This window comes from Neltuma alba, unplaced genomic scaffold (assembly GCF_004799145.2).
Source record: "Neltuma alba isolate B1F8T4 unplaced genomic scaffold, ASM479914v2 tig00013576_pilon, whole genome shotgun sequence".
In the NCBI taxonomy this organism is placed as follows: Eukaryota; Viridiplantae; Streptophyta; class Magnoliopsida; order Fabales; family Fabaceae; genus Neltuma; species Neltuma alba.
Genome location: NW_021637774.1, coordinates 1 through 16,682, shown reverse-complemented (window position 1 = coordinate 16,682; position 16,682 = coordinate 1). Strand labels below are relative to the sequence as shown.

At 32.1% G+C, this 16,682-nt stretch overlaps 1 protein-coding gene across 4 annotated transcripts; it reads left to right on the top strand.

The window, feature by feature from the left end:
- Window positions 1-2,993: 2,993 nt before the first annotated feature.
- LOC114738320 (uncharacterized GPI-anchored protein At5g19250-like) lies at window positions 2,994-6,062 on the top strand. Of its 4 annotated transcripts, none has more exons than XM_028926356.1 (2): window positions 2,994-3,162; window positions 5,238-6,062. In XM_028926356.1, the coding sequence occupies exons 1-2, from the start codon at window positions 3,078-3,080 to the stop codon at window positions 5,741-5,743; spliced, it is 591 nt and encodes a 196-aa protein (XP_028782189.1). In that variant the 5' UTR covers window positions 2,994-3,077; the 3' UTR covers window positions 5,744-6,062. The 4 variants fall into 4 exon arrangements, with proteins under 4 accessions (XP_028782189.1, XP_028782188.1, XP_028782191.1 ...); XM_028926355.1 differs by having other exon boundaries at window positions 2,995-3,162; window positions 5,235-6,062; XM_028926358.1 differs by lacking the exon at window positions 2,994-3,162 and adding an exon at window positions 3,425-3,444 and having other exon boundaries at window positions 5,235-6,062.
- Window positions 6,063-16,682: the final 10,620 nt, after the last annotated feature.

Below are 16,682 nucleotides of genomic sequence, written 5' to 3'. Positions count from 1 at the left end.
CTAGAATGAGAATATACTGAATATTACGGAATATCAGGCGGAAAATATAGATACACACAGACGATAAAAGAAAAATACGGCGTTTGAAAGCTGAAAAGCATGTAGAACTTGCGTTTTTAAACAGGAAAAATTACACATAGGTCCCACAAGACAATTAATTCATAAAAAATCTCTAAAAATTCCAAAATAATTCATAAATCCCAGGGATCTGTTTGTAATAAATTGAAATTATGGAATTACTTATTTACTCCCATTAATTTTATTGCAATAATTTATTTACAACCTCAACAGTGACTGTTGACAACCCGAAGAGAAGTGATTAACGACCTCGACAGTGCCCTTGACAACTCACTCTGTGGGATATCAGGGGCACTGTCGAGGTTGTTAACCACTTCTCCTCATGTTGTCAACAGCTACTGTTGAGGTTGTAAATAAATGGGGTAAATAGGTAATTTCACAATTATAATTTATTACACACAGGTCCCTGGAAACTTGGGAGTTATTTTGAGATTTTAAGGGACTTTTTGTGAATTAATTGTCTTGTATGGGATCTGAGTGTAATTTTTCCTTTTAAACATGGCTTAGGGGGATATTGGGAAGAGTGACTTTAAAAAAGTTGGTTTCATATAAGTAATAATTTCTCCCACGTACTTATCTCAATCTGCATAAAATCACCTCTAAAAAGTTAATCAAAACCTCTCTTGATTGATCAATATTGTTCCCATCACCCTGAGTCCCCTTTTACCTTTCCGTTGCATGTCATTCAAAACCTAACGGCGGCGGCGAATCACAGGGGACCATAATGATGGAGTTATGACGACGGAAAATGATGGCGAAGGAGCTTACATTGTCTTGAAGCTGACATGTTATGCCTCTTTAATTCCACCATTTTTTAATGGCGGGGTAGGAGGTGATTCATAAAAGTTGTCTTCTTGGGGTCATGGTTCAATGACACAAGTCCATAGATCAAGTTCATGTGATTGATTTGGTGGATCAATGGATCGTGAGATCCATTAATACGTTATTTTATAGTCAAGTCTACTGATCCAGTACTGGAATTCTTTTTTTTTTTTTTTTGATGCGCTAATAACTTAACATTCTAAATTTTTCCGTCATGTATATTTTTTCCATGGCTCCCTCCATCACCCAAAAGTATAGTAAAAAATAATCCCTCCGGTTTAAAATATAAGTTAAATTTTATTTATTACGTTTATCAAAAAACTAATTAAAATCAATTTAAAACAATAAATGTGTAAGGCATATATTTGTTTTTCTAAATATATCCTTATTAATGAAGAGAATAAGTAAAAGATGTAATAAATAAATTAAAAAAGAAAAAGAATATATGAGGGTAAAATTAGAAAAAACTCATTAAATGCTTGGACAAAAGTGAATATTATCTTATAAAAAAAACCAACCTCTTTAAAAAGGTTTAGCTTATATTTTAAAGTGGAGGGAATAGCTTAATGGACATATTTTGATAAGTTAGTGATGAAGTCAAAATTACTCCTAAAAATTATTTTAAGGATAAAATTTCTTGTGAAAAATTGAGCACTTTAAGAATAAAATTGCATCATAGAATATTTTAAGATTTTGAATACGCTTAAAAATATATTTCACACTGATCCTTTATTTTATAATCAAAATGTCTTCTTATCTATCACTTTGGAAAACAAAACTTTTTTTTTTGACTCACTTTGGAAAGCAAAACTTAAGACAAATGTTATCCAAACAATTAAGGGCTTGTTTGGATCACCGTTGCCAATGATAAAAGTACACGGGAAAGCGTGAAACTGAGGTTTGTGGCTTATTGTAGCTCAGAAGATTGTTTGGGCGGGGTTTCTTTTCTAACTGACTTATAGAAAAAAGTAACTTTTCTAACTGACTTATCCAACTCAATCTGGATCAACTTTTCTAACTGACTTATAGGAAAATCATGCAAAGCTTACAATCTAATTAGTTATGTGATCCCATTTACTTTAATTAGAGACTAAATAAATTTTAATTTATATTCATGTTTGTCCATTATGTATATTTAATTAATTATCTACAATGTATTTTCAAATTTTTCTTCGTAACAAATATTTTTATTCTATAATTTCACAAATAAATTATTTATATTTTATCATAATAATTTTATGTGTTTTTTAAACTATTATCACATTAAAAATATAAAATTTCAAAAACTACTCCATGCCATTTTCAGTCATTTTATAACTAAACTAACTTTTCTATTAATCATCCAAACAACTTTTAACTTTTTCAACTGACTTTTTAAAAGCACCTATCCAAATATAAATTGCATTGCACTAACTGATTTTTACTCTAACTTCAGTTACAAAAGTCAGTTGGATTAGAAGTCAGTTTTACCCAACGCCAATCCAAACATATCCTAACACTTCAGGATTCACGTACACCTTTTTTATGTGAGATTTGGAGGTTCAAAAGAAAAATTAAATTTGAATCTGAACAACCATGGTGAATTGGTGATCACGTATTCACGTTAGTAGTTTACTTTCATTTTTTTTTTATTAAACTGCTAGCTTCTGTCTTTAATGTGAGATTTTGTTTGATTTTGATTTTAGTTTTAAATATAAGACTTCAATTCACTTTATCTCTCATATTTATTTATTTATTTCCAATATAATTCTTCTAACAATGGTAGTTCTAACCAATATATTTGATTAACAAGGATATTTTAAAAAAGATAATACCTATTTATTACAAATAACTAATTTAATTTTTTTTAATCTTTTTAAATTAGTTAACTAGCTTTTATAATTAGGATTGAAAGTAGTATTTTTTTAGCCACCGACAGGCATGGATTCGTAATCATGAAAAGAACGGCCGTTTTCTGGGAGAAAACATGGAGACAATAATAGGCATGTGAAAGAAGGAAGTGGAAACACGGGCGAAACGCTGTCGTCTGACTGTTGGGACGTCGTCGTCGACTCGGTACCAGCCAGCCTTGCTTCAGTTTAAAGAAACAGAACGACCGCCAACCCATTAGTACTCGCCGACGCCTTTACTCAAAGCCCGAGTCAGTCTTTTGTCTGCCATTAACATTTCTACTTCTCATGGCTTTCTCCAAGTTTTCTCTGTTTCTCTCGCTTCTTCTTTCTTCCATTCTCTTCCTCGGTCATCCTGTTCTGAGCGACGATGGTGAGTTTCCACTCTCTTAATTTCGTTTTTATGTCTAGTCATCTGAACAGTGACACTCATTTGAGCATTAAAGTTTTCGACTTGCTGCTGCTACGTCATTCATTTTATATGTTTTATTTAGTTCAACTTTAGTCTTTGCGAACTGGATCTGAAGTCACTGATCTAGGATTGCTGAGTTAGCGGGGGTAAGATACAAAATCAGAGAAGAGAATTAATATGAACGAGTTCAAGCCTCGATTCATTAGGCTGGCCCCTGTATGCTGTGTTTACAATGAGATATGGGTACACAATCTAAAATCTATCTGTATAAAATTATTTCCTAACAGCGTATAGTTTTGATTTTTTTTTTTTTTAAGGGGTTGCTGATCTGGTAGACTTGTTCATTGATTTGATGCTGCTTTTTTCTGGCACTTGGAAAATGTGCTTGATTTTAGCATATACAGCATCGGGTTATAGAGAGAACTAAGGTTGAGTTTTGGATGAATGATAATTATCCATTGATGATTGAACGCATTTTTTCTGTTTTCAATGTATTTGCATCTTTGTCCAAAATTTCAAGAAACGATTTTTAAATGGTGATGAGATTAGGCCTCAGGGGATCTGTAAAATGGAAACAGAACTCTTGCAGACTGGAATTTTTTTCTAAGTAATGCTGATTTCTTGATGTAATTTAGCCAAGCTTATCAGCTACTTGAAACTTTGGTTTAGATTGTTGTAACACTTTCTTATCCAATAACCTACCAGACACACGTAGAGAGAATCTAATAATTTAAGCAATGGATTGACAAAAAGAAAGTGATTCAACTTACGGAGACTATTAGAGCTTCCAAGTCTCTCCAGTTTAGTGGTTCGTCGTCATTGTGTCTTCACTTTCAGTGGTCTTATGTTGTAAGCATGTAATACCAATCTTTGGATTCTTGGGATGCATCACTTGGGGAATAAGTTTTTACGTAAGAGAAGCAATTAAAACAGATATAACCAGCTGATTTTTCTCAAACCAAACATAATAGTCAGGATTAGGTAAACCAGTGGGTAACATGGGAGAAGGTGCGGCAATTGTGCCATCTATGTGGCCGAACAGATGCTGACCATAGAGATAGGGTAGCGTCTGAGCATGCCAGATTAAGTAGTTGTCATTAGTGAGTTTTACTGTAATGAAATGGGGAATGTTGGAAGGGGTATAGGAAGACAAACTTGTGTATGATGATGAAGGTGCAAGAACACCAACATCTGTGGAAGATTGTTCTGCCATCCTGACACTATACAATCAGCGGCTGCTCTGATACCATAGTGAATCATATGCAGAATATAAAAATGCATAAAGCAAAAGGTAATCTGTTATTACATTTCATTGAATCAATTTAATAATTGTTGGGTATTTATGGGACACCTCGGAGTTCAATAGCAGGACACGTACACTAACAACCAAATATTCTTGAGCATAAATTAGCGATTTGTCCCGTGTGATTTTTCAAGCTGTTCTTTTGCTGACGTGTTGGGGGAAGAGGGAATTGTATTCTGGTTAATAGTTTGGCTCTAGTTTAGCAAGTGCTTTGCTGAGTAAACTTTGGAAACTTTAAAAGTGTAGTTGCTTGTCTCAGTCTTATTCGTTCTTCCTCATTTTAATCACCTTATTTTTAGGATTCCCTTCAACCTGTTGAAAGATAAAATCCTTGTCTTCTTCTGTAGATGAGAATTTTACAAGCACCTTGGAACTGAATCTTCATTCCAATACCTAGAGTCACTTGTACTTGCTCAAACTAAAACGTTTACTATCCTTTCCTGGTAGGTGGACAAGATATATGTCACCAGGCTTCCCAACCCTGTTAGAAATTGATGTAACTTATCTGACATAAACATACTGCCCGGAATATATTGATCCTCTGCTCAGCCTGGCATGTTTCTTCTTTCAATACTTGTCTGCATATATAGCAATAGCACCATCACCATATAGCGAAAAATAGAAATATATAACAATAGCACCATGTACCTTGAAAATCATTATTTCACAGTCATCCATACTCAATAAAGTTGGTATCATGGGACTGAACGAACTTAATTTTTGCCGGCAGAAGAAGACAAGCTTTATCAGGGAATCAACGAGTATCGGAAGACCCTAAAGTTGACAACACTAACCAAAAATGACAATGCTGAGTGCCTTGCTGATGAACTAGCTGACCAGTTTAAGAATCAGCCCTGTACGAACGCCACAGGTGCCAACACAGTACCAGGAACTGAGCCCCAGTTTCCCAATTATCCAAACCTTTTGGCTAAATGTCACTTGAATGTTTCCGACACAAGGGATGGAGCTGTGATGCCTGCCTGCGTTCCTGGCCTGGATCCGAGCCTTGTCCTCACAAATTTCACAAAGTCGCTCTACTCCCAAAATCTCAATGACACAAAGTATACCGGAATTGGTATTGGCTCTGATAATGACTGGATTGTTGTTGTGCTGACCACTAGCACTGCAGAGGGAAGCTATGCGCGGGCTACTTCTAATGGTGCTGATATGATTTCCAAGACCGGTTTAATGTACTGTTCAATGCTTTTGCTGGCACTTGGCAACATTTTCATGCTGTGAATGTAGAAGATTACTACTAGCAAGAGAGGGTCTTCCTTTTTTACAGACTACGAAGAAGACAAATGTTTTTTGAAGAGATAAAGAAATCCCTTTGTAACTGCTGTTTCGGTATTGATTGATTGCGGAATGATACAGAAGACAAATACAAGAAAAAAACTAATTCATTCCCATGGTTGTTAAATCTTATTGTCGTCGTCATCAACATTCTTGAGGGTATAGTGTGGAATTCCAAATGTCATGTGAACTGGAAGCAATAAATTTTATTTGTGGCCACTTCGGGTATTTAGTTTCCTTATGTAATTTCTGATGCTTAGCCTGAGGTGGAGTTTAGTCTCATAAAGCAGTAAGTAAACATTGTTTCTGAAAAACAAATCAACTCAAGTGAATAAAATTAGAAAAGCAAGAGAAGATGGTTAGTTGACTTCTGAATTCAGTGGATTTGAAGAGCTGTGACGTCTAGATTCTAATGTCTTCACGCAACTTAATATCTTTATTCAAGAGTTTTAGAATCAGAAATTAGAAATAATCATATTTTTGGGGAACATAGCAATTAAAACTGTCATGTTGAGATGACAGCATGATGGACTAGGTATGGAAAGCTGCACTGAAGCAGAAGGAAATGTGGCGTTGGACTTGGGTACCAAGCTCCATCATATTTGTTGTGAAGCTAACAAATTTAACGGCAGGAATCACACTGTTTCCCTTTTAACACTTCTAAGGTAATATTAAGTAAAAAAAAAAAAAAAAACTTTCATATACGTACAGCTCCTTCATGAATACTTACAAAACAAAAATAAGCCTTAATCTTGTATTAATTCATTGGCAAGCCGAAAAAATGTCTGCAATATTCCAAGGCCAACTTTGCATTTTTGTTGACCCTCCGTCTCGTTGTACCTGGTTGATTAAAGTGCAATGTTGGCCTTCTCTCATCCAAACCAAAAACAAAAAAAAACAAAAGAAAAAACAGAGCACTTTGGGCCTCATTGACAGAAGCCGGGAAGGTTCTAGTTCTTTAAGCAAGTATACATATTTTCGGCATGATAACATCATGTTTAAAACACAAAGGACACAAGGGAATCCTACGAACAATTGAATTCAAATTTGGAAGCTGCAATGCAATTGATTGAAGGCCCCTTCATGCATTCTCACCAGGTGTTACACTACTTATGTAAATCTTACATAAAAATAATCTTGTGCAAATATCAGTGGAACAAGATTATAAAAGGAAACGATTCATGGGGCTAATGAAGGAACAAAATATCTGTCTGTCATGTTTCTTGCAGATTATTACCACTAATGTTTGTCTGTGTTTCCCAAATCTAACACAAATTTTGACCATTGGACCCATCTTGCCTTGATACTTAATGATGCAAGATCATCGATGAATTTCCCTTAAAGTGCCTTTTATTCATTCACATCTAATGAAGGCAATCTATTAGGATGTTGTTATTATTTCTAGCAAAATCATAAATGATGTTTTTTATGCTGTTGAATAGATCTGTGGTGAAAAAAAACAGCTTTTACTTTGCTAAGTTAGCTCATAGTATGAGATCAAATTTTTGTATCTTTAATCAACCACCACCAGTATCTCAGGATATTAAGGTGGGGATTGATGAAAGGTCTTGACTCGGATTTTCTCTTTTGTACATATTTTGACTTTTGAATGATTATAGTACTATTCAATAAAAGAAAATAACAGCTTTGAAGCATTACTATTTTTTAACAGACAATCTAAATTACTTTAAAAGTGTTGTTATACCGTAAAAACAACAGCTTTTACCTTGTTAAGTTAGCTCATAGAATGGGGTCAAATTTTTGCATCTTTAATCAACCACCACCAGTACCTTAGGATATAGAGGCGGAAATTGATGAAAGATCTTGACTCTCATTTTCTCTTTTGTGCATATCCTGACCTTTGAATAATTACAGTACTATTAAAAAAAAGAAAATAATAGCTTTGAAGCATTACTATTTTTCAGTAGACAATCCCAGTTACTTTGAAATTGTTGTTATGTGATGAAAACAGCAGCTTTTACCTTGCTAAGTTAGCTCATAGTATGTAGTCAAATTTTTGCATCTTTGATCAACCATTATCAATACCTCAGGATATTGAGGTAGATATTCTTAAGATATTAGGATGGAGATTAATGAAAGATCTTGATGCTGATTTTCTTTTTTGTACATATCTAGTACTATTCAGAAAAAGAAAATAATAGCTTTGAAGTATTATTATTTTTCAGCAGACAATCTTGGTTACTTTAAAATTGTTGTTCAGGTCAAGGAAAAAATTGCCAAAAACAAAAATCTTAACTTTTTCCAGATTTCACATTGCAATCATAATGGGCTGCTTGATTTTTAAAAGTATAGTTTCTAGAGGAGCCCAAAACAGTATTTGATGGAAAAAGGGAGGAGGGGATGAATACAAACACAGAATCATAAGGACCAAACTAAAGTGAACATGAAAAGATGTTTTTGCGGTGGGTAGCGTTATCAACTTGGAAATCTCTCTCTCTCTCTCTCTCTCTCTCTCTCACTCATATATATATATATATATATATATATTTCAGAGTGAAGAGAACCTCTTGACATGAAAGACCCAGATTCTGGAAAGGCATGATGAAAAAGATGCATGCAAATATCATTTCACAGAGAGCAGGATCAAAATGAAACGATATGAAAAAGATCTCACTTTCTCTTTGGGAGATCACAAGAATCCAAAAACATAGTGGTCAATCCCAAAAGCTTCACCTATATAATATACCCACTTTTCCACAGTTGCACTTTCACCCTCTGTTAAAAACATATTTGCAGTAAATCAGAATAAGTTCCAATTTTTACGAGTTTGAAACTCTTCAGAAAATGTAAATAACAGTGGCTTCTCACAGTCTAACACGAGTGATGGGGGAAAAAAGGGCGTGAGATTCACCTGATGACATGTGAGCCCGTACACAACTGCTGGAGAGATTTACCTTTATCAGTATATACATGTAAGATAACTAAACAAACAGATTTGATCAGGCGTCCAGATTTTTCATATTCACGAGAGTAACAGAAACCTCTTTGTATGCTCTTTTTGTACATTAAGAACATATTATAATGCCTGCAAGCCATTACTGGAATATATTTAGACACACACACACACACACACACACACATATATATATATAAAAGTTGGAGAAAACGCATCATATGAGCACAGTTGACACGAGTAACAGAATCAAAGAGCCGAGAGGGCGGTCCAGTTCTGGTACGTGGACCCATCAAAATCTCCTACACAAGCAGTACACACACACTTTTTGGTGACCTTCTAATATTTGGAATCATATATTAGACTTACATCAAGTACCTCATATTATCTAATCATATATTGTTACGTGTTATATTTCTGAAATATTATTGTTTCATTATAAATTCACATGAATAGAACAAAACACATGACCATGTTTGATTGGAAAACTTAGCATAATAGATATAATGAACTTAACTTGTGCATTTGGCTTAGGGTGTGTTTGGTATAAGGGATTTGGAAGGGAGGGGAGAGAGAAGGAAGGATTTTAATCATTTCCTCTTGTTTGGCAACACACAAATTTTAGGAGGAGAGATAAAATTTTAAAAAAATTTAAAATTTTCCCTCCCCTCCCCTCCAAAATTAGGAGAATTTGGAAGGAAATGACAATATTTTACCATGTTATGACTATCATACCCATATTTTGCCATGTAATGACCATTATGCCCATATCTCAAATAAAATAAGGGCAAAATTGTCCATGTTAAAATATTTTTCCCTCCCGTCCCCTCATGAACCAAACAAGATAATATTAAAACTCCTCCCCTCTCCTCTTTTTTTGTAAATCCAAACAAAGTAATATTAAAATCATCCCACTCCCTTCTCCTCCCCTTCCCTTCATTAAAATCCCTCCCCTCCCCTTTCTCTTATTGAGCCAAACAAACTCTTAGACTTTGACTAAATAAAATTCAAGACAGGTCAAGTATTCTACCCGGGTTAACTCTTCTTAAAATGTCTTCTACATTCACAAGAATCCATGTTTAAATTGTCATAACCCTTTTTAATACATTAGTCTATATATATATATATATATATATGGGGACATACCTTGGGTCAAGTTACTCATGTCTGTTAGGTTAAGTTCATAGGCGAATTTATAAATACATATATATATATATATATACACATTTTAATGGTTAACAAAATGACAAGTGTGAATCGAAAAATTTAACCTAATGATAGATAAAATAACTTGACCTAGATTTTGTCCTCCATATATATATATATAGACAGAGACAGAGACTAGCCATAGTAATGGTGATGATACATACAAGCAGTAGTAGTGCACCGTCGGAGTCACTAGAAGCTCAATGCTTATCTATTTGGGTAGTGCATGACAGAGTAGATGGGCTCGGGAAACTTTTTCTTTTCGGCACTTTGAAACAACAAACAATACTTTAAAAGTCACTTTTGTTATGTTATATATATAAATATATATATTTTCTTGCGTTTTAAACATGGTGGAGATCAACAAACCATATTGCCCAATAATTTAAGGGCATTTGGGTTTTTCACTTTAGAATGTGAATGAGTGAGTGAATGAATGAATACCCATATAACGAAGCAGAGAATAATGAATTGAATCAGTTGACTTGCCCTTTTTTGTCCCAAAGTGGTAGTAGTGGGGTCTAATTAATAAAGGCCTCTTATATATAGTTCAATTAATCAAGCATGATCATGATGGAATTAATGCTTTTAAACAGAGCTTATTGATCCTTTTGCTGGTGACGCCATGTGGCTGGTTAAACCATGACTTTAAATTTATGTAGTACACAGTTAATTGAAATAAAATTTACTATGCAATAGTACACTTTTGTAAAGTCGATTTTATCTTCTTTTTTTTACCTCATTAGCTATTTTTTTATTTATTTCTTATAATGCATTAAACAACAATTTACTATATAGATGGAGCCAGTATTTTGAATGAAATTTAGGGGGAAAAAAACAAATTGTATCATTCATGTCTAATTATGAGTTGGACAATTATTCTTACGCTTTGCATAAAATGAATCTGAACCCTTTAACTCAATATGAATGAAGAACGATCCCTTCTTTACCATTTGCAATATTTAATTTATATAAATTAGATAGAAGATTATACATGTGATTATGAAATTCAATGAACCATTGAATAGTAAAGATACATGTATGTATGAAAAAATATCATGCGAGCAATTTAGTAGGCAAGAATAACAACGAAATAACAAGACAAATACATTCTACTTTTACTCATACCAGCAATAATAATTATGAAAGATTACTCTATTAATCACCGTCTATTGAAATATTTTTCAAATATAAAAGTTCAATATCTTCCCAAGATATTGCATCCTACAAAATAAGAACAATACAATCTTCAAAAATTTCATCATAATTTAAATATTAAATACGCTTTCTTCTGTTCTAAATATAAGAACTAGTTAAAAATTTACTTTGATTTTAAATTTAACGTTAAAATATACTTTTAATCCTTTATTTTTACACAAGGTTTCATTTTGGTCTTTTACCTTTAAAAAGTAAATTTTGAGTCCTCTAACCCTATAACCGTGAACAAAAAATGATAATATCGAGCTCTTCAATGTTGATAAAATATTACCAAATGTTAACGTATTCAAGTTTAATTTTCAAAATAATCATGATTGTTACAAAAAATCATCATTTAAAACTAACAATTTTAGGGTTAGAGGATTAAAAAATATACTCTTTAAAATTAAGGGATTAAATTGAAATCTTATATAAAGTTAAAGGATCAAATGTATACTTTAGCCTAAATTTAATTAAGATCTCAATCTACTTTTTGTCAAAAAAGAAAATCATATTGTTTATATTGAGTTGTCCACTTTAAACATAAAATGTGAATCCCTCCAACCCAATCTATGAAACGGACATGTCATTATTATCAAATATTTAATTATATATGGGTTATTATTAAAGAATCATGTTTTATAGTTTGAACCAAGTTGCTTAGGTAAAAGTGTTTCTTTTTTCCATCGCCCTTTTATAATATGGGTGACAAGTATGCTTCACTAATTAGCTTTTCCTAAACTTTGTGACGGCAAAGGCTTTGCCACTAATTAATCCAATGCTTAACTAACAAGGAAACCAGTTTCTCCTTTTTTTTCCCTCCCAAGAGTCAATGTCCCTTGGAAATTATGTGACGTAGACATATATAGCAAGACTTTTTAATACTTTTATTACTTGTTTTAATATAAACATAGTAGTGTTAAAAAGATTCGAATGATTAATCATATATGTATTGGGAGGGAAAAAAACATGAAAAAATTCAAGGAAAAATATTTCTTAATTGTCCCTACAATTGTGATCAACTTAAATAGTCCTTGTAGTTTTTCATTAGAATTATGATTGATTTTAGTTAGCTAGGGTTCTAAAAGATAATGAGTTACTGATATTTGACAATGACATATGTTGACGTAGTAATAATTATGTTTGATAATAGTAAATACTTTGAGTTAATTACCACTATAAAAACTAGTCCCTTAATAACAAAAATTATAAGAACCTTGACTTAAGTTGACTAAAACTTTAGAGACCGAAACCTATATTTTCCTAAAATGTAATTATATATCAGCCAATGAGTTGGCATAAGTAGTAGAGTGGGTGTGTTTGAAAATGCCCCCTCCCCTCCTCTAGAAAAATTTGTTATGAATATTATGTGTAGATGTGTCAAAGAAAGAGCCTCTCAGACCTTTCTTCTTGTGGACATATGTCTTTATTAGACATGCGTCCATCCGTGACCTATTAAAAAGGGTGTTTATCGAAGAACAAGTCACCGACAAAATATAATCGTATAACATTTATTGATGATCAGTATTATGATAAATGCAGGGAAATATGAATTTTATTGTGTATATACGAAGTAAATTGTTAATTCCAAGCTCACGTCGACGCGTAATTAAGTAGTGCTTTTGCTTTGATGACACATGGTGAAACATTATTGTTTATTTTGGCATTATGGATGAGATCAAATCCTTAGAATTTGTGGATTGCAGAGACTGGGGACTGATTTTCTGTGTGAGAAAAAGGACGGAAAACAATTTGATCCAAATGTAATGCAACACATCATTCTGACCTCTGACCCACTTTTTGTATTATTATCTTTAAATCTCACCCAGCGTACGTTATATATATCTTTAATTTAAAGCTTTTGGTTCTTTTACTTTTAATCAACATGTCCACTATCTTGACCATACCCATTTAAGAAACCTAGAAATATATATAATAGAAAGTTTAAACCATTCATCATCATGAGAATGTTATATAGTTATATATGTTGGTGTATGTAATCAAACCAATAAAAATGAAGTGAGTTGGATTTTTGTGGTATATATAATATCATTTGCATGATCTCTGCATTTATAATTCTTCATTATCGAATGCTTATAATTAATTAGTTCATCTAGCTCATTAATTAATCATATGGACATCACCAATAGGCGAAACACCACACTTAACATGTAGAGATCTCTTGATGGTTGATTTTACATACTTTTGTTTTTCTTTCTCACAATTTTCATTTAGCCTTGTGCTTAAAAAAAGAATTTATCATCAAAATATGAGTGTGGAAAAATTCATTGTGGAAGATGAAGTTTGTAATGGACGAATAGTGTTGTGACAAATTAAAGTCTTCTCATAGATGGCTTTTTATCCATAAGAATGTTCTTCTGAATTTATGTACCTGTGAAAACTTCTCAAGTAAATTTCTGTAAGAAACATTAAACTTAGAACACTGATTTCTAGTAAGTTATCAAATACAATTAGATTATAACAGCGTTTTTTGAATGGAGTTTGAGACAAATTACTAAACTCTAATAATTTATGAAAGTATGACTTCCTATAAAGTTTAATAATATTAATATATTAATCATATTGTGAAATTATGGAAGCAATAGCTATTTGTCTTATCATAACAAACATTTGAATTTGTCATTTATTTATTTATTTGGTGACATGCCCGGGAGGCAATACCCCAAATATAATGCAAGGTCACCGACAAAACTGAAGTTCACTTATTCTATACAATATGAGCAAGTCTTATCCTACTAGGTAGGGTTGGTGGTAGTTATATGGATCTTATAACGTTATTATACTACCTCCGGTGCTAAATATAAAAGCTATTTGACTAATTTAAGTTAATTAAAGAAATAAGTTAAGTTAGTTATTTGTAATAAATAGGTATTGTCTTTCCTAAAATATCCTTGCTAATCAAGTTTATTGGCTAGAACTGTCATTATTAGAAAGACTATCTTGAAAAAAATAGATAAATATGAGAGATAAAGTGAATTGGGTTCTTATATTTAGAATCAAATAAAAGTCAAACAATATCTTACATCAAGGACCAGAGGTAATATATGTTTTACTATCTTCGGTTCTTAATATAAGAGTTAATTGACTAATTTAAGTAGATTAAGAAAACTAGTTAAGTAAATTATTTGTAATAAATAGATATTATTTTTTCTAAAATATCCTTATTAATCAAATGTATTAGTGAGAACTACCATTATTACAAGAACTATATTAAAAAAATGAATAAATATGAGAAGCAAAATAGATTGGGATCTTATATTTAAAACTAAAATAAAAGTCAAACAAGCTCTTATATTAAATATCAGAGGTAGCATTAATTAAAAAAATTTTACTCAATAACTTCATTGAGAATTCTCTTCGATCTCCTTCTATCTCTTTTTAACTAGTTCTGTACTGCTCAATCAACCCTCCCCAGTAGCACTTCAAATGACTTTTTTTTTTTTCACATGTTCAAAAGACCTCAATCAATTTTTTCCTCAGTGATTGTCACGCCGAGGGATATAAGATCCAAGGCTATATATCAGCATATATGGAAGCGTCGCCCTCAACTTCAAATCAGAAATGGACAGAGGCTTTTAAAAGCAGAAAATAATTGAAGATAAGACTATCGGATATACTACCTCCTGTCCTTAATATAAGTACTTGCTTGACTTTTATTTTGGTCATAAATATAAAACTCCAATTCACTTTGTTTCTCATATTTATCTATTTTTTCCTAAATATTTTTTGTAATAATAGTAATTCTAGCCAATATACTTAATTAATAAGAATATTTTAGGAAACATAGCACCTAGTTATTATAAATAACTAGCTTAACTAGTTTTCTTAATTTATTTAAATTGGTTAATTAGCTCTTATATTAAGGAACGGAGATAATATATACTATCTAGCTAACTCATTCGTTCACGTTATTCACATATCTATCTACATACATATACATATATAACACAAATGATTATACATAACATTAATATATCCACACACTCACACACACGCATCTTAATTCATTGTCGAATTGATTTGGCGAATCCACAACGCAAAAAAGACAACACAAAACAACTCCACCATTTATATAAATATATAAATGTATGCGTGCAAATTTATCTGAGCAAAATTAAAAGGAAAACATGAAAAAGAAATTTTGGGTAGAAGTGTAAAATGACAGATAAGAGTAGTCCAAGTTGAGAAACAGCAGAAAGAAAGCAATCAAATATATATATCCACTGAGGTCCATTCACATTTCAACATGTTCCATGCTCTAATCTCCAACTTATGTGGACCTTCTTCACTATAACGTTATCATTGCCTCCTTGAACCATTTTCCTTTTTTTCTCGTCCTCAGATTTTCATAATATTATTTATAGCAACCTTGTCTTGTCTGCTGTGTGTAACTGTGTGTAAGACAGTTACTTGTGAGAAGGTACAAGATTTGCACATGAGAAAGGTACGAAGAGACAAACACTACATTATTATTAACCAAATCTACACAGTTATATATATACAAGTGGGCATTCGTACTAAAATTTTTCACGGCCATAAGTTGAAGACAGTAGATAGACATATGCACAGTCAGGTCAAAAAAAAAAAGAAGAAGAAGATAGACATATTTACAGATGGACGATCGTGGCTTTTGATTTTGTTTCAGATTGGTGGATCTGTTGGTCTCCCATGTGAGTACGGCCTGCAGATACGAATCATTTTTCTAGGGTTTCTTATGCTTGTTACTGTTCTAGGTACAGACTATATCTCTGGTTATTAATATAATTAATAGCTAGTTAGTATATTGAATTTGGTTATAATATAAGACCTCAACCTATTTTATTTCATTAATTCTCTAAAATATCCCTATCGATTATAAGGAGTTTCTATTAAAATGGATGATTCTAATAATCTAATACACAGGAATAGTTTATGAAAACTAATATATATTTGTGATAAATAATCAATTTAATTAATTCTTTTTAATATTCCTAAATTAGTTATCCTTTTTATATTAAGGATTAGAGGTAGCATTAATTTTTTTTTTTAATTGTTCATCATATATCTAAAATCTATATTGAATTATGAGTAGTTCGGATTTGAGTCGAGTCGTTCCTTAAATAAAGAACAGTTTTTCTAAAGATATTTTCTGTGGACATCGTGTTTAAACAGCTATAATCCCTTTCATTAGAACTAATACCCGTTAGTGCTGGAGATTTACCTAGTGCAGACGCAACCACCAATAGATACTGGTTTCTTCTTATCGTTTGGGATTTTGCTTTACGAAAAAGTTTGAACTTATAGATAAATATCAATTTGCACTACCAAAACTACATGTATTTGGAAGGAACTCACACAAACAGGGTTAGATTACTCCAAGAACGACACAGTGAAGATAATTACCCAAGCTGGTTTTTTGAGTTATCAACTTAATTATTAGATTCCTTTTGTTGCTGATCTTTTATTTTTGGTCTTCATTTATTCTTTTTATAGAATTTAAATATGATTTATTTAGAAAATAAAAGTAGATCTATTTAACTAATTTGATTAGATCAAAGAAGTGGTGTA

Coding starts and splice junctions, on each gene's coding strand:
- LOC114738320 (XM_028926355.1), top strand. CDS start 3,078: ATGGCTTTCTCCAAGTTTTCTCTGTTTCTCTCGCTTCTTCTTTCTTCC. Junction 3,163..5,234: donor TCCTGTTCTGAGCGACGATG/GTGAGTTTCCAC, acceptor TTTTGCCGGCAG/AAGAAGACAAGCTTTATCAG.